The 24,262-nt window shown below is 50.5% G+C and overlaps 1 protein-coding gene across 1 annotated transcript; it reads left to right on the top strand.

The window, feature by feature from the left end:
• Nucleotides 1-3,672: 3,672 nt before the first annotated feature.
• LOC126092925 (trichohyalin-like) lies at nucleotides 3,673-15,490 on the top strand. Its single transcript, XM_049908656.1, has 4 exons — nucleotides 3,673-3,693; nucleotides 8,915-12,368; nucleotides 12,457-13,915; nucleotides 14,263-15,490. The coding sequence occupies exons 1-4, from the start codon at nucleotides 3,673-3,675 to the stop codon at nucleotides 15,488-15,490; spliced, it is 6,162 nt and encodes a 2,053-aa protein (XP_049764613.1).
• Nucleotides 15,491-24,262: the final 8,772 nt, after the last annotated feature.

The following is a 24,262-nucleotide window of genomic DNA, read 5'->3' on the forward strand; positions in this document are numbered from 1 at the left end:
TGGCAGCAAAGCGTCCCGGCGAAACAGCGGACGGCCGGGAGCAGCGACTCACGGATGGAGCGTCAGACGAAACGCGCCGGGGTGGAGAGGGGGATAAAGACTACTTCTTGGAGGCCTTCTTGGAAGTCCGATGAGGCACGGGGATGGTGGGCTGGACCCGAAGAAGGTCCTCACGCGCAGGGTCCGTTTTGGAACGTCAGACCTCGGAAGCCGGGGTCCAGAATGTTTCCCCGATGGACGCCTGAGAAGAGGATCGCTTCTCAGGCGGCGAAGGGGAGGAGGAGGAAGGATGGCCCCTGGGGCAGAGGGGGCAGGGGCTGCGAGGGAGGAGGATTTGGAATGGAGGGATTTGGGAGGCGGAGGCATAGACCCCGGATGGAGTGAGGAGGTGGAGGGGGGGACAGGATAGGGGTGAGGATACTGTGGAAGGAATGGACACCACTGAGGCTAACGAAGTTGTCAATGTTCCTGGCCTCAGAATAAGAGACGATCCAAAGTTTTTAATTCTTGAATCTTCTTCTCCTTCTGATACGCGGGGTAGTCAAAAGATCTAGGCGAGTGGATGCCAGGACAACTAACGCACCGAGGTGGTTTGGTGCATGGATGTTCCTCACGAAGAGGACGTCCGCAATCGCCACAAAGGGGCTCAGCCTCACACCGTGACGACATGTGCCCAAAGCGCTAACACCGAAAGCAGCAGGCGGGATGTAAGGTCGCACGTCGCACCGGTAGCACATCACCTTTACCTTCTCCGGGAGAACGTCCTTCTCGAAGGCGACAATAAAGGCTCCGGTGTCAATGCGACAGTTGTTGGGGCCGCACTGAACTCGCCGGACGAAATGCACGCCTCGGCGCTCCAGGTTGGCCCTGAGCTCCTCATCAGATTGCAGCAGGAGGTCCCGATGAAAGATAACCCCCCTGCGTCCTATTCAGTGCCAGATGCGGGACAATTGACTCTGGGATGTCCCCTAGTCGGTCGCACGCCTGGAGCGCCGCCGACTGTGTGGCGGAGGCAGTCTCTATGAGAACGGACCCCGAATGCATTTTACTGAGAGCCTCGATTTCCCCGAAGATGTGCTCGATGTGCTGGACAAAGAACATGGGCTTGGAGGTGGCGAACGTCCCCCCATCGGTCCGAGAACAGACTAAATAGCAGGGGAAGTACTTCGCGCCAAGCCGGCGGGCCTGTCCTTCCTCCCAGGGAGTGGCCAAGGGGGAAAGGGCAGGAGAACCAGAACCAGAGACAGTACCTTTCTTTTTAAAAGACTCGGCTGCAGATCCACCTGATACGTGTTTACGTTTCATCTGCAAAACGTCCGTCCCGATACCACCCACTCCGACCAGTGGCTCCCCCCACGGGCGCCACCCAGCCTCAGCAAGGGCCACCTGGCAGGATGGCCGTTGCCGGGAATCCCGATGCCCCAAGGAGACGGGCATCTACTCCTTGGCCGACATGGGGAGGGTGCAGCTCAGGTATCGGCAGTAAGAACCCTGTGTTGTCAGGGGGCTACAACCTAGAGGGTACATGACAACCCCACCACAACGGGCTGGCTACCGTGCTGGATTTCAGGTGCCATGGAAATTCCATCATGATCGTAGGTGCAGATGGGGACGCACTATGGGCGTAACTTGTACAACCCATCAGGCGTTTAGGCCCAATTTGAGGAATAGTGGGTGTGGTTACAAAGCCGTTCCAAGGACTTAGTGCACTGAGGACCAGTGAGACACCATGTAAGGCGTCCTTCCCCAGAAGGCTCGTACATCTGTAGAATTTTGAAAAAAAGGAGTTCAAACCCCAAGGGGGACCATCATATGGAAGGCCGAAACGGTTGAAACTCCTTTTAGTCGCCTCTTACGACAGGCAGGAATACCTCGGGCCTATTCTTACCCCGGATCCGCAGGGGGGTCAGACAGCTAAAGAAGGTCCCTGTGGACTGTAGTACCCTGGACCATATTGAAGCTCTTATGTGGCGTGATGGTAATGGAAACAACCCCAGTGTGTTCACAAGTGAGTAATGCCCAGGACTGGGCAGACGGTACCGCATTTTGGACAAGCCCTCCACCTCCCCTACTTGTCCTCTAAATGCTCTACAAAAAACAGGCTTCATTATGAAAGATTCCTTATCAGCTCTCGAACATACAAGGTATCAGGGCCTATTAGGTTTGCTGCCATCCTTAGTCTGACGTTCCTCCCATGGTGTGGCCAGGGAGGGGAACGATTTGGTGTCATTTATGTGCGCTGAAATGAGCCCATGAATGCTTAGAGACTGCTGGTGTTTGAGCACCAGCAAGAGATGATGTACTACACTTAATCGATATCTGCTCTTATGCCACCCACTCTGACCAGGTGCCCTCCCCACAGGCGCCATCCAGCTGCAGCAAAGGCCACCTGGCAGGATGTCCATTGCCAGGAGTTCTGATGACTCAGGGTGACGGACATCTACTCCTCAGCAATGTGGGGAGTTAACAGCGCAGGCATCAGTAGAGTAATCCCTGTGTGGTCATGGGGCTACAACCAATAGGGTACATGGCGGCCCCACCACAACGGACTGGCTACTGTGCTGTGTATCAGGTCCAACCAAGGAAACTATTATCAGCGTAGAAATCGATACTGCTCATCTGATGGAAAAATACGCCGAAGAGTTGGAGAACGAGCGGAAGTGCCGATCCACGTTTATGAAGGATGCGATCGGTCTCAGCACATGATGGACACAAGGCACTATGTAAGGTGCCCTTACCCAATTGGCTCGCTCTTCTGAAATTTTTTTTTTAAAAATGGAAATCAAACCCTACAAGGGACCATCACAAAGACTGAAAAGTGTGAGGCTCCTTTTAGTCACCTCTTACCACAGGCAGGAATACCTTGGGCCTATTCTAACCCCCAGATCCGCAGGGGATTCCGTCTTCAGGGAAACAGCTCTTTGACAACAATACTGTGGGACAGAGACAAGATGGGGATGGCTCCATTATGCTCTGGGGAGCATTCATATGGGCATCCAAGGGTTCAGTGGGGGGACATGGAGTCAAGGAGTATCGTACACTGGTTGCGGACCACCTGCACACCTTCATGGTAACCATGTTTGTCAATGGCAGTGGGGGTTTTTCATGAAGACAATGGGCGATATCAAGGCCGGGAGTGTGATGTGGTTCGTGTAACACTGGCTAGTTGGAGTTTATGTGGTGGCCGTCAACTCATCAAATCCGAAGCCAACCGACCACATCTGCAATATGGTTTAACGTGACGTCAGAGCTCATCTACCTCCTCCCTGGTATTTACGGGACTTCGATTATGTGTGAGAACATGTGGTGCCAGCGACCTACCGATGCCTCAGCTTGCATGCCACGACGCATCGCCGCTGTTATCCGCGCCATAGGTAGACATACATGCTACTAGGCAAGTAGTCAAAATGTTCTAGGGTATCAGTGTACAAGCTACATGATAATGCAGTAAATGCAGCATTTCGAAATGATTACATTGGCCTGCTTCTTTAAAACAGGAAAGATCTTGACGAAAGATTGTTAGACGTTAAAGCAAGTAAAGCAATCATCGAGCTGAAGTGTGTGCTTTGGTCGTAGTGGAGGGAATACGTCTTTGCATTCCTCAAACCTCTGCACCGACTTACCCAGCTAGTTGTTCAGGTATCTACAGTTCAACGTGGATTCTGAACCACAATGCACCTCGGCATATGTCACGTGAGCCAACATTTCCAGTGGTGAGACGAGGAAATCAAGCGCTGACCAGGGATCGAACCCGAGACTTGGGTTTGTAGTGTGTCACCTGACCACTGAGCCACAATATTAGACATCCATACACACAGATTACAGAAATTTATGTATTTGTGTGTGTCCCACATACCCTCCTAAACCACTGACCATATTTCAGCAAAACTTAGTAAACCTCCCTCACTGTCAGGCAGTAAGAATCACCAACTTCTCAGTTCAGGAAATGTGACGTCAAACAATGAGATGCGTGACATTTCGGATCACGCAAGAAAAATTACTTCTATGCTATCTAATCGCAATAAATTTCGCATACTATTCACGTCTGTAGCCGAATTTACGTACACTAACATATTGTACAAGTGGTTCGAGATATAAGAGGTAGTTTCTTAAGAGCATGCAAAAATGTAACACGACAGAATGTGAGCCGTGGTGGGACTGGCGCCAGTAGTATCTCTGACATGAGTACCATCGATTTCCTAGTGCAGAGGATTGTCTTTGGATTTGGGTCGGCTCGAGATATAAGGGAGTGCCGACCGCGATTAGGGGGAGGACACAACGCTTGAGAACGGAAGGCGGCGGTGTGGGAGTCTGCGATTGGCTGGTGGGCAGAAGCGAAGACTGCGTGCGTGAGGCCGGGCGGTGGTTGTCACGTGGTTGTGCTGGAGTCTGTGGGGGTTGGCTGGCGCTGTGCATCCTCCGGAAACCTCGTGAGCTGCTGTTGTGCCTGCTTCCTTGGAGGGACACGCTCTTATGGTCTTGCGAAGTGATGGTCTGCCATCTTCGCAAAAGCGCCTCTGCATCAAGACACCTAGTTAACTTTGTGATCGCTCTTGGTACAGTAAGACGTTTCCCGACGTGCGATGTGATGCTTTTTCGATCTCATTTGAGGCCTCCTACTGAGCGTGTCCCCTGCTTCGCATAATATTGATGTATTTGCAGACGTGTCATTAAGTTCTAGTGAGTGCCAGTTCTCATGAGCCAGTTCATTTCCCACTCTTAGTTTATCAAGTACTGTTTCAATTAAATGAAGCACTTCCTAGTCAAATTACTTTTTATTTATCCTTGATTTTATACTAGTAATCTTAAATGTTAAGGTTAAGAAAGATTTTTCTGCCTTCTGTTGTCGCGTGTGGTCTGTGTTTCAGTGAGCTGAGGCAGGGGGCAATGAAAGGCAGGGCTTCCCTTTAGATTACAAGTTTGGCTCACGGCGGTGGACTCCGCCTGAGCTCGGGTGTTCCTCTTCGGTAGGGTTTGCTTGGTTCACATTTTGGTGGTCTACTCGACGTGGGGTTGCAAACGGAGCCACGTCTTGGTTCGAAGTTAAGTATTACGTCTCTCAGTCTGTTCTACCGTTTGTGGTTAAACTCCGGCCTTACAAGCTTGGACGTTGCTTCTGTTATACATTTATCATTGTACAAGGTTTAAAAAGGAACGAATAAAAAGAGGGAGGCGACCGCGAAGGCCCCATGTATGCATGGTGCGGAGAATGCCCGCCCTCCAACAGGTGTCGTAAGCCTTCTCCAAATCAAAGAACACAGCCGCGGTCGGGCGCTTCCGCAAGAAGTTATTCATAATGAAGGTCGACAAGGTAACCAGATGGTCAACAGCAGAGCGGCGCCTACGAAATCCACATTGTAAATTGGTAAGTAGGCGTCGAGACTCGAGCAGCCAAACCAATCGACAGTTAACCATTCGCTCCATCACTTTACAGACACAGCTGGTAAGCGAGATAGGTCGATAACTGGAACGCAAGTGCTTGTCCTTCCCCGGCTTAGGAATCGGGACAACAATAGACTCGATCATGTTCCTCAATCCAGATGCGATTTATGTACGAAGAACAAAACCTTTACCCGCAGGAGAAAGGTTCTTCAGCATCTGAATATGAATAGAATCAGGCCCTGGAGCGGAGGACCGTGATCGGCGAAGTGCGTTTTCGAGTTCCCGCATGGTGAATGGGGCATTATAACTTTGACGATTCGAGGAGCGGAAGTTAGATGGCCTTGCCTCCTCTGCCTGTTTGCGGGGGAGGAAGGCAGGGCGGTAATGAGCGGAGCTCGAAACCTCTGCGAAAAAGCGGCCGAAGGCATTGGAGACAGCCTCAGGGTCCACAAGGACGTCATTCGCGACCTTCAAGCCAGAAACTGGTGAGTGGACCTTAGTGCCAGATAGCCGGCGCAGGCTACCCCAGACAACGGAAGAAGGAGTAAAACTGTTGAAGGTGCTTGTGAAAGCAGCCCAGCTGGCTTTCTTTCTGTCTTTGATAATACGATGACACTGAGTACGTAATCGTTTATAATTGATACAATTCGCCACTGTAGGGTGGCGTTTAAATGTGCGTAAAGCACGTCGACGAGCACGTAAAGCGTCTCTACATGCTGCGGTCCACCAGGGGACCGGTACGCGACGTGGAGAAGAAGTAGGGTGAGGGATGGATTATTCAGCAGCAGCGAGAATGACTTATGTGAGGTGTGCGACCTGACGATCGCAGCTTGTGAAGGTTTGATCCTGAAAGGTCGCCCTGGAAGAGAAGAGCCCCCAGTCTGCCTTGGAGATGGACCAACTAGATGAGCACAGAGAGGGGGTATGCTGCAGGAGATGGATAACACACGGGAAGTGGTCGCTCGACTATGTATCAGCAAGTGCATACCACTCAAACCGGCGTGCAAGTTGGGGAGTACATATAGAGAGGTCTAAATGGGAATAGGTGTGAGATGTGTCCGAAAGAGAAGTAGGGGCGCCAGTATTGAGGCAGACAAGATTGAGCTGGTTGAAAAGGTCGGCTAACAAGGAGCCCCTCGGGCAGGATGCTGGAGAGCCCCAAAGGGGATGGTGGGCATTGAAGTCTCCAGTTAACAAAAATGGTGCAGGTAGCTGAGCAATAAGTTGCATCATGTCTGCCCTGGGAACGGCAGATGACGATGGAGTGTAAACGGTACAAATGGAAAACGTAAAAGTGGGGAGAGTAATGCGGATGGCAACTGCCTGCAGGCCGGTGTGCAACGTGATGGGATCGTAGTAAATATCATCCCGGACCAGCAACATAACCCCTCCATGAGCTGGGATACCTACCACAGGGGTAGGTCAAAACGCACAGAGGTGTAGTGTGCCAAGGCAATTTGATCGCATGGGCGTAGCTTCGTTCCCTGGAGGGCTACGACGAGCGGACGGTGCAAGCGGAGCAGGAACTTCATGTCCTCTCGGTTGGAGCGAATGCTTTGGAGCGAATGCTGCGAATATTCCAGTGAATAAGTGCCATCGTAAGGAAAGGAAGATGAAAGAAGGGGTCACCTCGAAGGCCGCTGAAGGCCTGGCTTCGAGCGAGCACTGCCGCCGCTATCAGTAGGCGGACAGTCATCGTCCATTGAGTCTATAGGTTCATCGGCCATCTCGGGAGGATGGCCGGGAGGGGGAGCTTCCTCCGCCGGTGAACGGCCAGATGTACGGCTACCAGCGGTGTGGCCAGGCGAAACGGATGACGGCCTGGGGCGGCAACCGCCGGGTGGCGCAGGAGAAGAAATGCGCCGTGGCGGAGAAGGAGAACTGTGCTTTCTATGAGCCTTTTTGGAAGGACGTTTGGTGGAAGTACCGGTCGAAGGCTGGGAGGTCGAGGTACGGAAGAAGTCTGCACGGGATGGTTCCTTCTTGAAGGCCCGTGCATCTGACTTCGGGGTCTTCGTCTTAGCAGAAGCTGATGAAGGGGCTGGTGTCTGTGGGGTGATGGGAGGAAGAGGAGACGTCGACCGCGCGATCTTAGCACTGGCCGAATGGACGACCGTGGTGCTGAAGGTCAGATCGCATGTCTGGGTGGCTACCTCCCTGGTAGTCCGAGGAGAGGCGAGGACAGTACTGTATTTCCCCGCTTGGAGCAGCGCGGGCTTCCTACTAGCCAATAGCTTGCGAGCAGCCGAGGTGGACACTTTCTCTTGGACCCGAATTTCTTGGATACAGCGTTCTTCCTTATAGACAGGACAGTCGCCGGAGGATGCGGCATGGTCACCCTGACAGTTCACACAACGAGGAGACGGAGGTGGACAGTCACCCTCATGGGCATCCCTGCCACAAGTGACGCATTTAGCCGCATTGGAACAAGACTGTCGAGTGTGATTGAAACGCTGACACTGGTAGCAGCGCGTAGGTGTCGGGACATAGGGGGCGAACAGAAATAACCTCGTAGCCCGCCTTGATGCGCGATGGCAGCTTAACACTATCGAAGGTCAAGAAAAGTGTCCGGGTCGGTACAAGGTCATTGTTGACCTTTGTCATGACCCTATGGACAGCCGTCACGCCCTGCTCAGCGAGGAAAGATTGAAGCTCCTCGTCAGTCAATCCGTCGAGGGAGCTACACCACGAGACGAATTCAAAGTTCGGTGGGCCTCCACCCCGGACAGGGAACGTGTACAGGAGTGTGGATCGAAGCAGTTTTTGTGCCTGAAAGGCACTCTCAGTTTCTAGTAATAAGGTACCGTTACGTAACCTGGTACAAGATTTGACAGAACTGGCTATGGCATCTACGCCCTTCTGGATAACGAAAGGGTTGACAGAGGAAAAATCCTTTCCGTCCTCAGATCGAGAAACGACGAGGAACTGTGGGGCAGGCGGTAGTACTTTTGTCACTGGTGGCTGGTCACGTTTCCGTTTTTGGGCAGAAGTCTAGAGAGATGGAGTAGAATCCATTGCGGATGAATCCCCCATGATTGCCAACGTCTCCGATGGCGCGCTCCTTCCTTGTGGGGACCCTCTCAGAGGGCACTCCCACCTTAGGTGAATGTTTACACCTCAGGTCACACCTCCCGTGAAACACACGGAGGGACCAATCGGCGTGGTCAGAAGGTATCAGCTCAGGCAATCACCCCTCCCTGGGCCTGGCCTTTACCAGGGGGTACGTGCGTGCCTTACATGTCTACCCAGGGCGGGGAATTACGCGTTACCCCATCACCGGCTACGCGTGCGAACGCGTGGGTCGGCCTTCAGGCACGCACAGGGAGGAAGGAAGAAGAGGAAAAAGAAGAGAGAGGGAGAAAGAGGACAGACTGTCTCAAACGCCGAGGAAGAGGGCAAAGAGAAGAGGGCAAAGAGAAGAGGGCAAAGAGAAGAGGGCAAAGAGAAGAGGGCAAAGAGAAGAGGGCAAAGAGAAGAGGGCAAAGAGAAGAGGGCAAAGAGAAGAGGGCAAAGAGAAGAGGGCAAAGAGAAGAGGGCAAAGAGAAGAGGGCAAAGAGAAGAGGGCAAAGAGAAGAGGGCAAAGAGAAGAGGGCAAAGAGAAGAGGGCAAAGAGAAGAGGGCAAAGAGAAGAGGGCAAAGAGAAGAGGGCAAAGAGAAGAGGGCAAAGAGAAGAGGGCAAAGAGAAGAGGGCAAAGAGAAGAGGGCAAAGAGAAGAGGGCAAAGAGAAGAGGGCAAAGAGAAGAGGGCAAAGAGAAGAGGGCAAAGAGAAGAGGGCAAAGAGAAGAGGGCAAAGAGAAGAGGGCAAAGAGAAGAGGGCAAAGAGAAGAGGGCAAAGAGAAGAGGGCAAAGAGAAGAGGGCAAAGAGAAGAGGGCAAAGAGAAGAGGGCAAAGAGAAGAGGGCAAAGAGAAGAGGGCAAAGAGAAGAGGGCAAAGAGAAGAGGGCAAAGAGAAGAGGGCAAAGAGAAGAGGGCAAAGAGAAGAGGGCAAAGAGAAGAGGGCAAAGAGAAGAGGGCAAAGAGAAGAGGGCAAAGAGAAGAGGGCAAAGAGAAGAGGGCAAAGAGAAGAGGGCAAAGAGAAGAGGGCAAAGAGAAGAGGGCAAAGAGAAGAGGGCAAAGAGAAGAGGGCAAAGAGAAGAGGGCAAAGAGAAGAGGGCAAAGAGAAGAGGGCAAAGAGAAGAGGGCAAAGAGAAGAGGGCAAAGAGAAGAGGGCAAAGAGAAGAGGGCAAAGAGAAGAGGGCAAAGAGAAGAGGGCAAAGAGAAGAGGGCAAAGAGAAGAGGGCAAAGAGAAGAGGGCAAAGAGAAGAGGGCAAAGAGAAGAGGGCAAAGAGAAGAGGGCAAAGAGAAGAGGGCAAAGAGAAGAGGGCAAAGAGAAGAGGGCAAAGAGAAGAGGGCAAAGAGAAGAGGGCAAAGAGAAGAGGGCAAAGAGAAGAGGGCAAAGAGAAGAGGGCAAAGAGAAGAGGGCAAAGAGAAGAGGGCAAAGAGAAGAGGGCAAAGAGAAGAGGGCAAAGAGAAGAGGGCAAAGAGAAGAGGGCAAAGAGAAGAGGGCAAAGAGAAGAGGGCAAAGAGAAGAGGGCAAAGAGAAGAGGGCAAAGAGAAGAGGGCAAAGAGAAGAGGGCAAAGAGAAGAGGGCAAAGAGAAGAGGGCAAAGAGAAGAGGGCAAAGAGAAGAGGGCAAAGAGAAGAGGGCAAAGAGAAGAGGGCAAAGAGAAGAGGGCAAAGAGAAGAGGGCAAAGAGAAGAGGGCAAAGAGAAGAGGGCAAAGAGAAGAGGGCAAAGAGAAGAGGGCAAAGAGAAGAGGGCAAAGAGAAGAGGGCAAAGAGAAGAGGGCAAAGAGAAGAGGGCAAAGAGAAGAGGGCAAAGAGAAGAGGGCAAAGAGAAGAGGGCAAAGAGAAGAGGGCAAAGAGAAGAGGGCAAAGAGAAGAGGGCAAAGAGAAGAGGGCAAAGAGAAGAGGGCAAAGAGAAGAGGGCAAAGAGAAGAGGGCAAAGAGAAGAGGGCAAAGAGAAGAGGGCAAAGAGAAGAGGGCAAAGAGAAGAGGGCAAAGAGAAGAGGGCAAAGAGAAGAGGGCAAAGAGAAGAGGGCAAAGAGAAGAGGGCAAAGAGAAGAGGGCAAAGAGAAGAGGGCAAAGAGAAGAGGGCAAAGAGAAGAGGGCAAAGAGAAGAGGGCAAAGAGAAGAGGGCAAAGAGAAGAGGGCAAAGAGAAGAGGGCAAAGAGAAGAGGGCAAAGAGAAGAGGGCAAAGAGAAGAGGGCAAAGAGAAGAGGGCAAAGAGAAGAGGGCAAAGAGAAGAGGGCAAAGAGAAGAGGGCAAAGAGAAGAGGGCAAAGAGAAGAGGGCAAAGAGAAGAGGGCAAAGAGAAGAGGGCAAAGAGAAGAGGGCAAAGAGAAGAGGGCAAAGAGAAGAGGGCAAAGAGAAGAGGGCAAAGAGAAGAGGGCAAAGAGAAGAGGGCAAAGAGAAGAGGGCAAAGAGAAGAGGGCAAAGAGAAGAGGGCAAAGAGAAGAGGGCAAAGAGAAGAGGGCAAAGAGAAGAGGGCAAAGAGAAGAGGGCAAAGAGAAGAGGGCAAAGAGAAGAGGGCAAAGAGAAGAGGGCAAAGAGAAGAGGGCAAAGAGAAGAGGGCAAAGAGAAGAGGGCAAAGAGAAGAGGGCAAAGAGAAGAGGGCAAAGAGAAGAGGGCAAAGAGAAGAGGGCAAAGAGAAGAGGGCAAAGAGAAGAGGGCAAAGAGAAGAGGGCAAAGAGAAGAGGGCAAAGAGAAGAGGGCAAAGAGAAGAGGGCAAAGAGAAGAGGGCAAAGAGAAGAGGGCAAAGAGAAGAGGGCAAAGAGAAGAGGGCAAAGAGAAGAGGGCAAAGAGAAGAGGGCAAAGAGAAGAGGGCAAAGAGAAGAGGGCAAAGAGAAGAGGGCAAAGAGAAGAGGGCAAAGAGAAGAGGGCAAAGAGAAGAGGGCAAAGAGAAGAGGGCAAAGAGAAGAGGGCAAAGAGAAGAGGGCAAAGAGAAGAGGGCAAAGAGAAGAGGGCAAAGAGAAGAGGGCAAAGAGAAGAGGGCAAAGAGAAGAGGGCAAAGAGAAGAGGGCAAAGAGAAGAGGGCAAAGAGAAGAGGGCAAAGAGAAGAGGGCAAAGAGAAGAGGGCAAAGAGAAGAGGGCAAAGAGAAGAGGGCAAAGAGAAGAGGGCAAAGAGAAGAGGGCAAAGAGAAGAGGGCAAAGAGAAGAGGGCAAAGAGAAGAGGGCAAAGAGAAGAGGGCAAAGAGAAGAGGGCAAAGAGAAGAGGGCAAAGAGAAGAGGGCAAAGAGAAGAGGGCAAAGAGAAGAGGGCAAAGAGAAGAGGGCAAAGAGAAGAGGGCAAAGAGAAGAGGGCAAAGAGAAGAGGGCAAAGAGAAGAGGGCAAAGAGAAGAGGGCAAAGAGAAGAGGGCAAAGAGAAGAGGGCAAAGAGAAGAGGGCAAAGAGAAGAGGGCAAAGAGAAGAGGGCAAAGAGAAGAGGGCAAAGAGAAGAGGGCAAAGAGAAGAGGGCAAAGAGAAGAGGGCAAAGAGAAGAGGGCAAAGAGAAGAGGGCAAAGAGAAGAGGGCAAAGAGAAGAGGGCAAAGAGAAGAGGGCAAAGAGAAGAGGGCAAAGAGAAGAGGGCAAAGAGAAGAGGGCAAAGAGAAGAGGGCAAAGAGAAGAGGGCAAAGAGAAGAGGGCAAAGAGAAGAGGGCAAAGAGAAGAGGGCAAAGAGAAGAGGGCAAAGAGAAGAGGGCAAAGAGAAGAGGGCAAAGAGAAGAGGGCAAAGAGAAGAGGGCAAAGAGAAGAGGGCAAAGAGAAGAGGGCAAAGAGAAGAGGGCAAAGAGAAGAGGGCAAAGAGAAGAGGGCAAAGAGAAGAGGGCAAAGAGAAGAGGGCAAAGAGAAGAGGGCAAAGAGAAGAGGGCAAAGAGAAGAGGGCAAAGAGAAGAAGGCAAAGAGAAGAGGGCAAAGAGAAGAAGGCAAAGAGAAGAGGGCAAAGAGAAGAAGGCAAAGAGAAGAAGGCAAAGAGTAGAAGGCAAAGAGTAGAAGGCAAAGAGTAGAAGGCAAAGAGTAGAAGGCAAAGAGTAGAAGGCAAAGAGTAGAAGGCAAAGAGTAGAAGGCAAAGAGAAGAAGGCAAAGAGAAGAAGGCAAAGAGAAGAAGGCAAAGAGAAGAAGGCAAAGAGAAGAAGGCAAAGAGAAGAAGGCAAAGAGAAGAAGGCAAAGAGAAGAAGGCAAAGAGAAGAAGGCAAAGAGAAGAAGGCAAAGAGAAGAAGGCAAAGAGAAGAAGGCAAAGAGAAGAAGGCAAAGAGAAGAAGGCAAAGAGAAGAAGGCAAAGAGAAGAAGGCAAAGAGAAGAAGGCAAAGAGAAGAAGGCAAAGAGAAGAAGGCAAAGAGAAGAAGGCAAAGAGAAGAAGGCAAAGAGAAGAAGGCAAAGAGAAGAAGGCAAAGAGAAGAAGGCAAAGAGAAGAAGGCAAAGAGAAGAAGGCAAAGAGAAGAAGGCAAAGAGAAGAAGGCAAAGAGAAGAAGGCAAAGAGAAGAAGGCAAAGAGAAGAAGGCAAAGAGAAGAAGGCAAAGAGAAGAAGGCAAAGAGAAGAAGGCAAAGAGAAGAAGGCAAAGAGAAGAAGGCAAAGAGAAGAAGGCAAAGAGAAGAAGGCAAAGAGAAGAAGGCAAAGAGAAGAAGGCAAAGAGAAGAAGGCAAAGAGAAGAAGGCAAAGAGAAGAAGGCAAAGAGAAGAAGGCAAAGAGAAGAAGGCAAAGAGAAGAAGGCAAAGAGAAGAAGGCAAAGAGAAGAAGGCAAAGAGAAGAAGGCAAAGAGAAGAAGGCAAAGAGAAGAAGGCAAAGAGAAGAAGGCAAAGAGAAGAAGGCAAAGAGAAGAAGGCAAAGAGAAGAAGGCAAAGAGAAGAAGGCAAAGAGAAGAAGGCAAAGAGAAGAAGGCAAAGAGAAGAAGGCAAAGAGAAGAAGGCAAAGAGAAGAAGGCAAAGAGAAGAAGGCAAAGAGAAGAAGGCAAAGAGAAGAAGGCAAAGAGAAGAAGGCAAAGAGAAGAAGGCAAAGAGAAGAAGGCAAAGAGAAGAAGGCAAAGAGAAGAAGGCAAAGAGAAGAAGGCAAAGAGAAGAAGGCAAAGAGAAGAAGGCAAAGAGAAGAAGGCAAAGAGAAGAAGGCAAAGAGAAGAAGGCAAAGAGAAGAAGGCAAAGAGAAGAAGGCAAAGAGAAGAAGGCAAAGAGAAGAAGGCAAAGAGAAGAAGGCAAAGAGAAGAAGGCAAAGAGAAGAAGGCAAAGAGAAGAAGGCAAAGAGAAGAAGGCAAAGAGAAGAAGGCAAAGAGAAGAAGGCAAAGAGAAGAAGGCAAAGAGAAGAAGGCAAAGAGAAGAAGGCAAAGAGAAGAAGGCAAAGAGAAGAAGGCAAAGAGAAGAAGGCAAAGAGAAGAAGGCAAAGAGAAGAAGGCAAAGAGAAGAAGGCAAAGAGAAGAAGGCAAAGAGAAGAAGGCAAAGAGAAGAAGGCAAAGAGAAGAAGGCAAAGAGAAGAAGGCAAAGAGAAGAAGGCAAAGAGAAGAAGGCAAAGAGAAGAAGGCAAAGAGTAGAAGGCAAAGAGTAGAAGGCAAAGAGTAGAAGGCAAAGAGTAGAAGGCAAAGAGTAGAAGGCAAAGAGTAGAAGGCAAAGAGTAGAAGGCAAAGAGTAGAAGGCAAAGAGTAGAAGGCAAAGAGTAGAAGGCAAAGAGTAGAAGGCAAAGAGTAGAAGGCAAAGAGTAGAAGGCAAAGAGTAGAAGGCAAAGAGTAGAAGGCAAAGAGTAGAAGGCAAAGAGTAGAAGGCAAAGAGTAGAAGGCAAAGAGTAGAAGGCAAAGAGTAGAAGGCAAAGAGTAGAAGGCAAAGAGTAGAAGGCAAAGAGTAGAAGGCAAAGAGTAGAAGGCAAAGAGTAGAAGGCAAAGAGTAGAAGGCAAAGAGAAGAAGGCAAAGAGAAGAAGGCAAAGAGAAGAAGGCAAAGAGAAGAAGGCAAAGAGAAGAAGGCAAAGAGAAGAAGGCAAAGAGAAGAAGGCAAAGAGAAGAAGGCAAAGAGAAGAAGGCAAAGAGAAGAAGGCAAAGAGAAGAAGGCAAAGAGAAGAAGGCAAAGAGAAGAAGGCAAAGAGAAGAAGGCAAAGAGAAGAAGGCAAAGAGAAGAAGGCAAAGAGAAGAAGGCAAAGAGAAGAAGGCAAAGAGAAGAAGGCAAAGAGAAGAAGGCAAAGAGAAGAAGGCAAAGAGAAGAAGGCAAAGAGAAGAAGGCAAAGAGAAGAAGGCAAAGAGAAGAAGGCAAAGAGAAGAAGGCAAAGAGAAGAAGGCAAAGAGAAGAAGGCAAAGAGAAGAAGGCAAAGAGAAGAAGGCAAAGAGAAGAAGGCAAAGAGAAGAAGGCAAAGAGAAGAAGGCAAAGAGAAGAAGGCAAAGAGAAGAAGGCAAAGAGAAGAAGGCAAAGAGAAGAAGGCAAAGAGAAGAAGGCAAAGAGAAGAAGGCAAAGAGAAGAAGGCAAAGAGAAGAAGGCAAAGAGAAGAAGGCAAAGAGAAGAAGGCAAAGAGAAGAAGGCAAAGAGAAGAAGGCAAAGAGAAGAAGGCAAAGAGAAGAAGGCAAAGAGAAGAAGGCAAAGAGAAGAAGGCAAAGAGAAGAAGGCAAAGAGAAGAAGGCAAAGAGAAGAAGGCAAAGAGAAGAAGGCAAAGAGAAGAAGGCAAAGAGAAGAAGGCAAAGAGAAGAAGGCAAAGAGAAGAAGGCAAAGAGAAGAAGGCAAAGAGAAGAAGGCAAAGAGAAGAAGGCAAAGAGAAGAAGGCAAAGAGAAGAAGGCAAAGAGAAGAAGGCAAAGAGAAGAAGGCAAAGAGAAGAAGGCAAAGAGAAGAAGGCAAAGAGAAGAAGGCAAAGAGAAGAAGGCAAAGAGAAGAAGGCAAAGAGAAGAAGGCAAAGAGAAGAAGGCAAAGAGAAGAAGGCAAAGAGAAGAAGGCAAAGAGAAGAAGGCAAAGAGAAGAAGGCAAAGAGAAGAAGGCAAAGAGAAGAAGGCAAAGAGAAGAAGGCAAAGAGAAGAAGGCAAAGAGAAGAAGGCAAAGAGAAGAAGGCAAAGAGAAGAAGGCAAAGAGAAGAAGGCAAAGAGAAGAAGGCAAAGAGAAGAAGGCAATGAGAAGAAGGCAATGAGAAGAAGGCAATGAGAAGAAGGCAATGAGAAGAAGGCAATGAGAAGAAGGCAATGAGAAGAAGGCAATGAGAAGAAGGCAATGAGAAGAAGGCAATGAGAAGAAGGCAATGAGAAGAAGGCAATGAGAAGAAGGCAATGAGAAGAAGGCAATGAGAAGAAGGCAATGAGAAGAAGGCAATGAGAAGAAGGCAATGAGAAGAAGGCAATGAGAAGAAGGCAATGAGAAGAAGGCAATGAGAAGAAGGCAATGAGAAGAAGGCAATGAGAAGAAGGCAATGAGAAGAAGGCAATGAGAAGAAGGCAATGAGAAGAAGGCAATGAGAAGAAGGCAAGTAGAAGTCAAGAGAAAGAGTAAGGAAGACAGTGAGGTGGAGAAGAGCAAAGAAAGGAACCAACAAAAGGAAGGAAGAAACGAGAAGTGAAAAACCAAAAAGACCACAATTATAGGTCGTGGAACCGTCCGTCTCCGGACGCAGGCACTAACTACCCCCGTGAGGGGGATGGACTCCTTGTAGTCGCATCTTACTACAGGCAGGAATACCTCAAGCCTATTCTAATCCCCGGACCCGCAGGGGGGGATGTGGATACGACATGACTGAGCACCGCCTCACATCAGTGTGGATGTCCGCAACCATCTCAGTTCTGTATTTCCTGGTCGCTGGATTTTGCAAGGGGAGGTCCCATTCCATGGCCTGTGACGTGACCTGAGATCCCTGTAGGAATATCTAAAGACGAATTTGTATGAGACCCCAGTGGATACGCAGATGAAATTAGTTGCCAGAACTGTAGCTGCCTGTGATGCGATTCGGAACACACTAGGGATATTTGTCAGGGTGCGTGAGAATCTTTCACCGTTGTCATTGTTGCATTGAGGTTCATGGCCATCAGTTTCACCACAATTCTTAAGATACATGGTATTTGTAGTTAACGAACTAATGCAAACAAGTACACAGTAATGTTATTTTACTCCTGTTCTCTCTTTAAGCTGGCTTCTCCGGTCCCACGTGCCCTAGCCCAAACTGTTTAGTGCAGCATCCTCCACGTCCTGTTAAATGTTTGCACGCTCTTACGGAAAACCGTGTCATAGAGACACACTAAATTTTAATGTCTTGATTCTTTACTACTGAAACACTCATACAGAACTTAAGGAAATACGGCACCTAGCAGCTCTGTTGGCAGCTTTGAACCACGTAGCGCTGACGTCTTCGGCGGAGACGACAGCCTTCTATAGGGCTACGAACAGTCGTTGCCATACGGCTGCACCTAATGTACAGGAATTGTCAGGGATCACATCTCACACCGAGTGTACTGCAGAGGTACATTAAGATTTCGTTGCTAATAGGAAACTGGCAAAATGAATACCTGGACAATGTTTAGTGTCAGAAATATGAAACTGAATTAAGATGTTTAAAACCTCTGCCTTTCTTACAAAATACTACGTGAAAAGTTAAAATACATAAAACAGGACGAGATATTCAATTATCCACTGTAGTTATGTAGGAAGAAGGTAAACATTTACGTTCCTATGTGCTCTGTGCAAGAGTGAAGAAATATTAATTAACATTCGGCAGAGCTTCGACGGTCGGAAAAGCCATGGCCAAAATGTTTGTGAACAAACTCCACGTTGACGTCACGGCTCTCAAAGCGTCCAGCACCCAGAAAGTCCCGGTCTGATTCTAGCAGTCCTGTAGGCCATGGCTGCGTTCTAAGCCAAAGGCCCAGGCTGTGTGCTCCAGGCTTTCAGTGACTAATGTTTCTGTATGACCATCTGCTCCCTTTGAGTATTGGCAGGTTATTTTGTTCCTAAATTATGCCTCCGTATCTGAAAACGGTCTACAAACTGACTAACTAGCTGGTACAGTCCCTCTTTCGCTCTTTAACCAGTCGTTACTGTGCACTGTAGCTTCTCTTCCTTTCAGGAAGTACGTCATACTATTGTCTCATCCATGCATTTCTCACACGGCGTCGATGTTGCGTACCAAGTTTTAGTGTGAATTACACGATGAACAAGGAAATTTTTTCAACGTTTTCTTTTCCAAGAGGTGAAAACATTGTGTTAAGTGGTTACACATGATACATTGTTTGCCTTACGAAGTACAACAGCCACCATCAATCATTTAAGTGATCACGTTTTCAGCATTTTTGGCCGAAAATATTTATTAATGGGGATATTTAAGACAGATCTGCACAGAACATTTGAGCTCCATAGAAAACTGAGGTGCATTTTACCACACGACAGTTTTGAAGGTGTTTCAAAACTTACTGAAAATACTGAGTGCATTCAAGTGAGATCTGAGTTGTTTCACAACTTGTGTAAAATACCTGACAGTTGCTTAGAAATGCAGGATGTAGTGTATTAGGCATTTAGAGCACGTTGATGAACATCCAAGTAAAATACAAACTTCCGTTACTTAGGATGTTAAGCATCGCGTTAAACATTAAAAAATCGTAAACGCGTGTGAACCGCAAAGCAGCTTCGGTCCGTCGTGACCACCAAACGGCACGAATGAAGACATTCACTCAGGTTATCAAGTTCAAGCAAGCATCTGACTGAACACTTGTAACTGCTACTTTTATCTGATGAACAGCGTTCCTTCAGTTGGTAGAATTGCTTCACAACTTCACGAAGCCATCTTTCACTACACAAGCTCTTTTGAGATCTCAGTTTTTGGAAATAGTATCAGGAAGAATTATTCTACCACATGGAATTACAGCTTTCTAAGAAGTACGCCGGAGTTACATTATCAGCGAAAGAGTACATTTTTCTGGTTTAGTTTGACTTTCCCTTTTTGGTTTGTTTCTATGGGGCAAAAACTTGGGTCATACGCGCCCACGTCAAAATTATAGAACACGAAGAGAGTTTTTTTTTTTTTGGTTGGGTTTAAGGGCGCTCAACTGCTGAGGTCATTAGCGCCCAGTCACTGTTGTTAGAGCACATGGAATCTGGTAAAACTCAAGGGGATGGAGGGGACACCAGAAGGACCCGACAAAGATGCAGACAAAATATGTAACAAGATTAAATGTCTTTGGACAAGCCAGTTAAAGTTATAAAACGCAGAATACGAGCAGCTATTCGAGCGTCATCAGCTAAATCATCCGGTAAAGTAGATGGCAGGGACAGGACAACACGAAATTGACTAAAACGGGGACACGACAATAAAACATGGCGCACTGTTAATGCCTGACCACAAGGGCACTGCGGGGCTGGGTCACCGGAGAGCAGGTAGCGGTGGCTAAACCGGCAATGCCCAATCCGCAACCTGGTCAGAAGGACCTCCTCGCGCCGAGATGGTCGGGAGGATGTTGTCCAAGCAGTTGGTAGCGGTTTTACTGCCCGGAGCTTGTTTCCTTGGAGGGATGACCAAGCATCCCACCACAACGACACAAGCCTCTTACAGACATCCCCACGAACGTCGGATGACGGGACACAATGGGAGGCTGGCCGAGGCAGGAGGACTGCAGCCTTGGCTGCAGCATCCGCAGCCTCATTCCCAGGCACTCCCACATGTCCGGGAACCCACAGAAAGCTGACAGAACCACCGTTATCAGCGAAAGAATGGAGGGACTGCTGTATCCGTTGAATCAAGGGATGGACCGGATAGGGAGCTCCAAGGCTCTGAAGAGCACTGAGTGAGTCAGAGCAAAGTACATATGATGAATGGTGGTGGCTGCGGGCATACTGAACGGCCTGATGGAGAGCAAAAAGCTCGGCCGTAAAGCTGGAACATTGGTCGAGGAGCCGGTATTTAAATGTGGCGGCCCTGACGACAAAGGCACAGCCGACACCATCGTCAGTTTTGGAACCATCGGTGTAAATAAAGGTGTGACCGGCAAGTCGAGCACGAAGTTCGGCAAACCGTGAGCAATACATTGCAGCCGGAGTACCATCCTTCGGGAGTGAGCTGAGGTCGAGATAAATATGAACCGGAGCCTGGAGCCAAGGTGGTGTCGGGCTCTCACCCTCTCTGAAGGTGGTAGTGAGGGCAAAATCCAATTGTCGAAGCAGGCGACGGAAGCGAACTCCGGGGGGCAGCAGGGCAGACACATACAACCCGTACTGACGGTCGAGAGAATCGGCGAAGAAGGACTTGTAAGAGGGGTGGTCGGGCATAGACGACAGCCGGCAAGCATACCGACACAGCAGTACGTCGCGCCGGTAGGTCAACGGTAACTCGGCAGCTTCAGCATAAAGACTCTCGACAGGACTAGTGTAGAAGGCTCCGGTCGCAAGACGTATCCCCTGATGGTGGATGGAGTTGAGCCAGCGTAAGAGGGACGGCCGAGCGGACGAGTAGACGAAGCTCCCATAATCCAGCTTCGATCGGACTATGGACCGATACAAGCGAAGCAGGACAGTGCTATCCGCTCCCCAAGATGAACCGCTAAGAACTCTGAGGACATTAAGGGAACATGTGCAACGGGCCGCCAAATAAGAGACATGTGGAGACCAACACAGTTTCCTGTCCAACATGAGCCCTAGAAACTTTGTTGTGTCCACGAATGGGAGAACAACGGGACCGAGATGTAAGGATGGCGGAAGGAACGCTTTATATCGCCAAAAGTTGATACAAACCGTCTTTTCTTCAGAGAACCGGAAGCCATTTGCCACGCTCCATGAGTAGAGGCTGTCTAGACAACGCTGAAGGCAGCGCTCCAGGAGGCATGTTCTCTGGGCACTGCAGTAGATCGCGAAGTCATCGACAAAAAGAGAGCCTGAGACATTAGGTGGAATGCAATCCATAATAGCATAGATCGCTATGGCAAAAAGGGCTACGCTCAAGACGGAGCCCTGAGGCACTCCGTTCTCCTGGAGGAAGACGTCGGACAATACGGAACCCACACGTACCCTAAACTTTCGATCTGTTAAAAAGGAATAAATGAAAAGGGGCACGCGACCGCTTAGACCCCACCTGTCGAGAGTGTGGAGGATACCTCCTTTCCAACAGGTATCATAAGCCTTCTCCAAATCGCAGAACACGGCTACCGTTTGGCGCCTTCGCAAAAAGGTGTTCATGATGAATGTCGACAAGGTCACGAGGTGGTCAACAGCGGAGCGGCGGCGACGAAAGCCGCATTGGACATTAGTAAGTAGCCGTCGAGATTCAAGAATCCAGACTAACCGAGCATTAACCATGCGCTCCATCACCTTACAGACACAGCTTGTAGGAGAAATGGGGCGGTAACTAGAAGGAAGGTGTCTATCCTTCCCGGGTTTGGGTATAGGAACAGCGGCGTCACGCCAACGCATGGGGACTTGACCTTCGGTCCAGACGCGATTGTAGGTACGGACAAGGAAGCTTTTGCCCGCCGGAGAAAGGTGTGCCAGCATCTGAACGTGAATGTCATCCGGCCCCGGAGCAGAGGACCGGGACAGTGCAAGCGCACGTTCGAGTTCCCGCATAGTAAAGGGGGCATTATAGGTTTCCAGATTCAGCGAGTGGAAGGAAGGTCGCCGAGCCTCTTCTGCCTCTTTCCTGGGAAGGAAGGCAGGATGGTAATGGGCGGAGCTTGAAACCTCCTCGAAAAAGCGGCCAAAGGCGTTGGAGACAGCCACCGGATCAACAAGGACCGCATTACCTGAGATCAGGCCAGGTACCGAGGAGTGGGCCTTAATGCCCGACAGCCGGCGCAGGCTACCCCAAACGACGGAAGAGGGAGTAAAACTGTTAAAGGAGCCGGTGAAAGAGGCCCAACAAGCTTTTTTGCTGTCTTTGATGACTCTACGGCATTGCGCTCGGAGTCGTTTGTATTCAATACAATTCGCCAACGTAGGATGGCGGCGAAAGGTGCGTAAAGCACGTCGTCGAGCACGGATAGCGTCCCTACAAGCCTCGTTCCACCAGGGACGGAAACGCGACGTGAAGAAGTAGTACGAGGAATGGAACGTTCGGCAGCATGGATGATAACAGCCGTGAGGTATTCGAGCTGACTGTCAGAACTGGGAAAATCGTGGTCCGGAAAGGTCGCCAGGGATGAGTAAAGTCCCCAGTCAGCTTTCAGTATGTTCCAGCTCGAAGGACGTGGGGATGGGGTGTGGTGCAGGAGACGAACGACACGGGAAGTGGTCGCTCGAATAGGTGTCAGAAAGGACATACCACTCGAACCGACGGGCAAGAGTGGTAGAACATATCGAGAGGTCCAAGTGGGAGAAGGTATGAGTGGAGTCCGAGAGGAAAGTCGGGGCGCCGGTATTGAGGCAGACAAGATTGAGATGGTTGAAGACATCTGCCAAGAGTGAGCCTCTTGGACAGGATGCAGGAGAGCCCCAAAGGGGATGATGGGCATTGAAGTCGCCAAACAATAAAAACGGCGGGGGAAGCTGAACGATCAGGTGCATCATGTCAGCCCGACTAACAGCAGACAACGGTGGAGTGTAGATGGTACAAACTGAAAAAGTAAAAGCAGAAAGAGTAATGCGGACAGCTATTGCTTGGAGTGGGGTGGTCAATGGGATGGGATGGTAATAGACGTCGTCCCGAATGAGCAACATGACCCCACCATGAGCTGGGACACCGTCCACAGGGGTGAGGTCAAACCGCTCCGAGGTATAGTGGGTAAAGGCAATACGGTCAGTCGGGCGCAACTTGGTTTCCTGGAGTCCAAGGACGAGCGGACAGTGCAGGCGGAGGAGCAGTTTTAATTCCTCCCGATGAGATCGAATACCTCTTATGTTCCAATGAAACAACGCCATCGCTAGTCAAAAAGTTGGGGGAACGAGACGGGGGAAGAGCTGGTCACCTCGACGGCCGCGGAGGGCCAGGTTGCGAGGGAACAACGCTACAACCGACGGGAGGCGGATCCGGTTCCATCGACTGGTTGCCAGCTGTGGCCGCTGTCCCTGGTTGTGTAGGAGGGGCAGCATCATTTGCCGACGAAAGGCCAGCTGAGCGCCTGGCAGCAGAGCGTCCCGGCGAAACTGAGGACGGCCGGGAGCGGCGACTCACGGATGGAGCGTCAGTCGAAACGCGCCGGGGTGGAGAGGGGATAGAGACTACTTCTTGGAGGCCTTCTTGGAAGGCCGAGGAGGCACAGGGATGGTGGGCTGGACCCAAAGAAGGTCCTCACGCGCGGGGTCCGTTTTGGAACGCCGGACCTCGGAAGCCGGGGTCCGGAACATTTCCCCGATGGACGCCTGAGAAAAGGATCGCTTCTCAGGTGGCGTGTGGGGAGAAGGAGGAGGAAGGGTGGCCCCTGAGGCAGAGGGGGTGGGGGTCACGGGGGAGGAGGATTTGGAAGGGAGGGATTTGGGAGGTGGAGGCAGAGCCCCCTGATGGGCGGGGAGGCGGAGGGGGGACAGGAGAGGGGTGAGGATACCGCGGAAGGAGTGGACACAACTGAGGCAAATGAAGTGGTCAATGGCATGGGATGGAGGCGTTTGCACTTCTTCCTGGCCTCAGAATAAGACAGCCGATCCAAAGTTTTGATTTCTTGTATCTTCTTCTTCTTCTTCTGATATGCGGGGCAGTCTGAGGATCTAGGCGAGTGGACGCCAGGACAATTAACGCACCGAGGTGGTGGGGTGCATGTATGTTCCTCACGAAGAGGACGTCCACAATCGCCACAGAGGGGCTCAGCCTCACACCGTGACGACATGTGCCCAAAGCGCAAACACCTAAAACAGCGCATAGGAGGCGGAACGTAGGGTCGCACGTCACACCGGTAGCACATTACCTTCTCCGGGAGAACGTCCCCCTCGAAGGCGAGGATAAAGGCCCCAGTGTCCATGCGACGGTCTTTGGGGCCGCGCTGGACTCGCCGGACGAAATGCACGCCTCGGCGCTCCAGGTTGGCCCTGAGCTCCTCATCAGATTGTAGCAGGAGGTCACGATGAAAAATAACCCCTGCATCCTATTGAGTGCCAGATGTGGGACAATGGAGACTGGGATGTCCTCTAGGCGGTCGCACGCCTGGAGCGCCGCCGACTGTGTGGCGGACGTGGTCTTGATAAGAACGGACCCTGAACGCATCTTGCTGAGAGCCTCGATTTCCCCGAAGATGTCCTCAATGTGCTGAACAAAGAACATGGGCTTGGAGGTGGCGAATGTCCCCCCATCGGTTCGAGAACAGACCAAATAGCGGGGGAAGTACTTCGCTCCAAGCCGGCGGGCCTGTCCCTCCTCCCATGGAGTGGCCAAGGGGGAAGGGGCAGGAGAACCAGAACTAGAAACGGTACCTTTTCTTTTGAAAGACTCGGCCGCAGAGCGACACGATACGTGGTGACGTTTCATCTGCGAAACGTCCGCCCCGATACCACCCACTCCGACCAGGGGCTCTCCCCACGGGCGCCACCCAGCCGCAGCAAGGGCCACCTGGCAGGATGACCATTGCCGCGAGTCCTGATGCCCCAAGGAGACGGGCATCTACTCCTTGGCCGACGTGGGGAGGGTGCAGCTCAGGTATCGGCAGTACGATCCCTGTGTTGTCAGGGGGCTACAACCTAGAGGGTACATGACGACCCCACCACAACGGGCTGGCTACCGTGCTGGATTTCTGGTGCCATGGAAAGTCCATCATGATCGCTGGTGTAGATGGAGACGCACTATGGGCGTAACTGGGACAACCCAAAAGGCGTTTAGGCCCAATTTGAGTGATAGTGGGTATGGTTACAACGCCGGTGCAATGCTGAGTGCCAAGGTCTGAGTGCACTTAGGACCAGTGGTACACCACGTAAGGTGTCCTTCCCCAAAAGGCTCGTACTTCTGTAGAAATTTAGAAAAATGGAGGTCAAACCCCAAGGGGGACCATCACATGGAAGGCCGAAACGGTTGAAACTCCTTTTAGTCGC

This window comes from Schistocerca cancellata, chromosome 7 (assembly GCF_023864275.1).
Source record: "Schistocerca cancellata isolate TAMUIC-IGC-003103 chromosome 7, iqSchCanc2.1, whole genome shotgun sequence".
Lineage (NCBI taxonomy): Eukaryota > Metazoa > Arthropoda > Insecta > Orthoptera > Acrididae > Schistocerca > Schistocerca cancellata.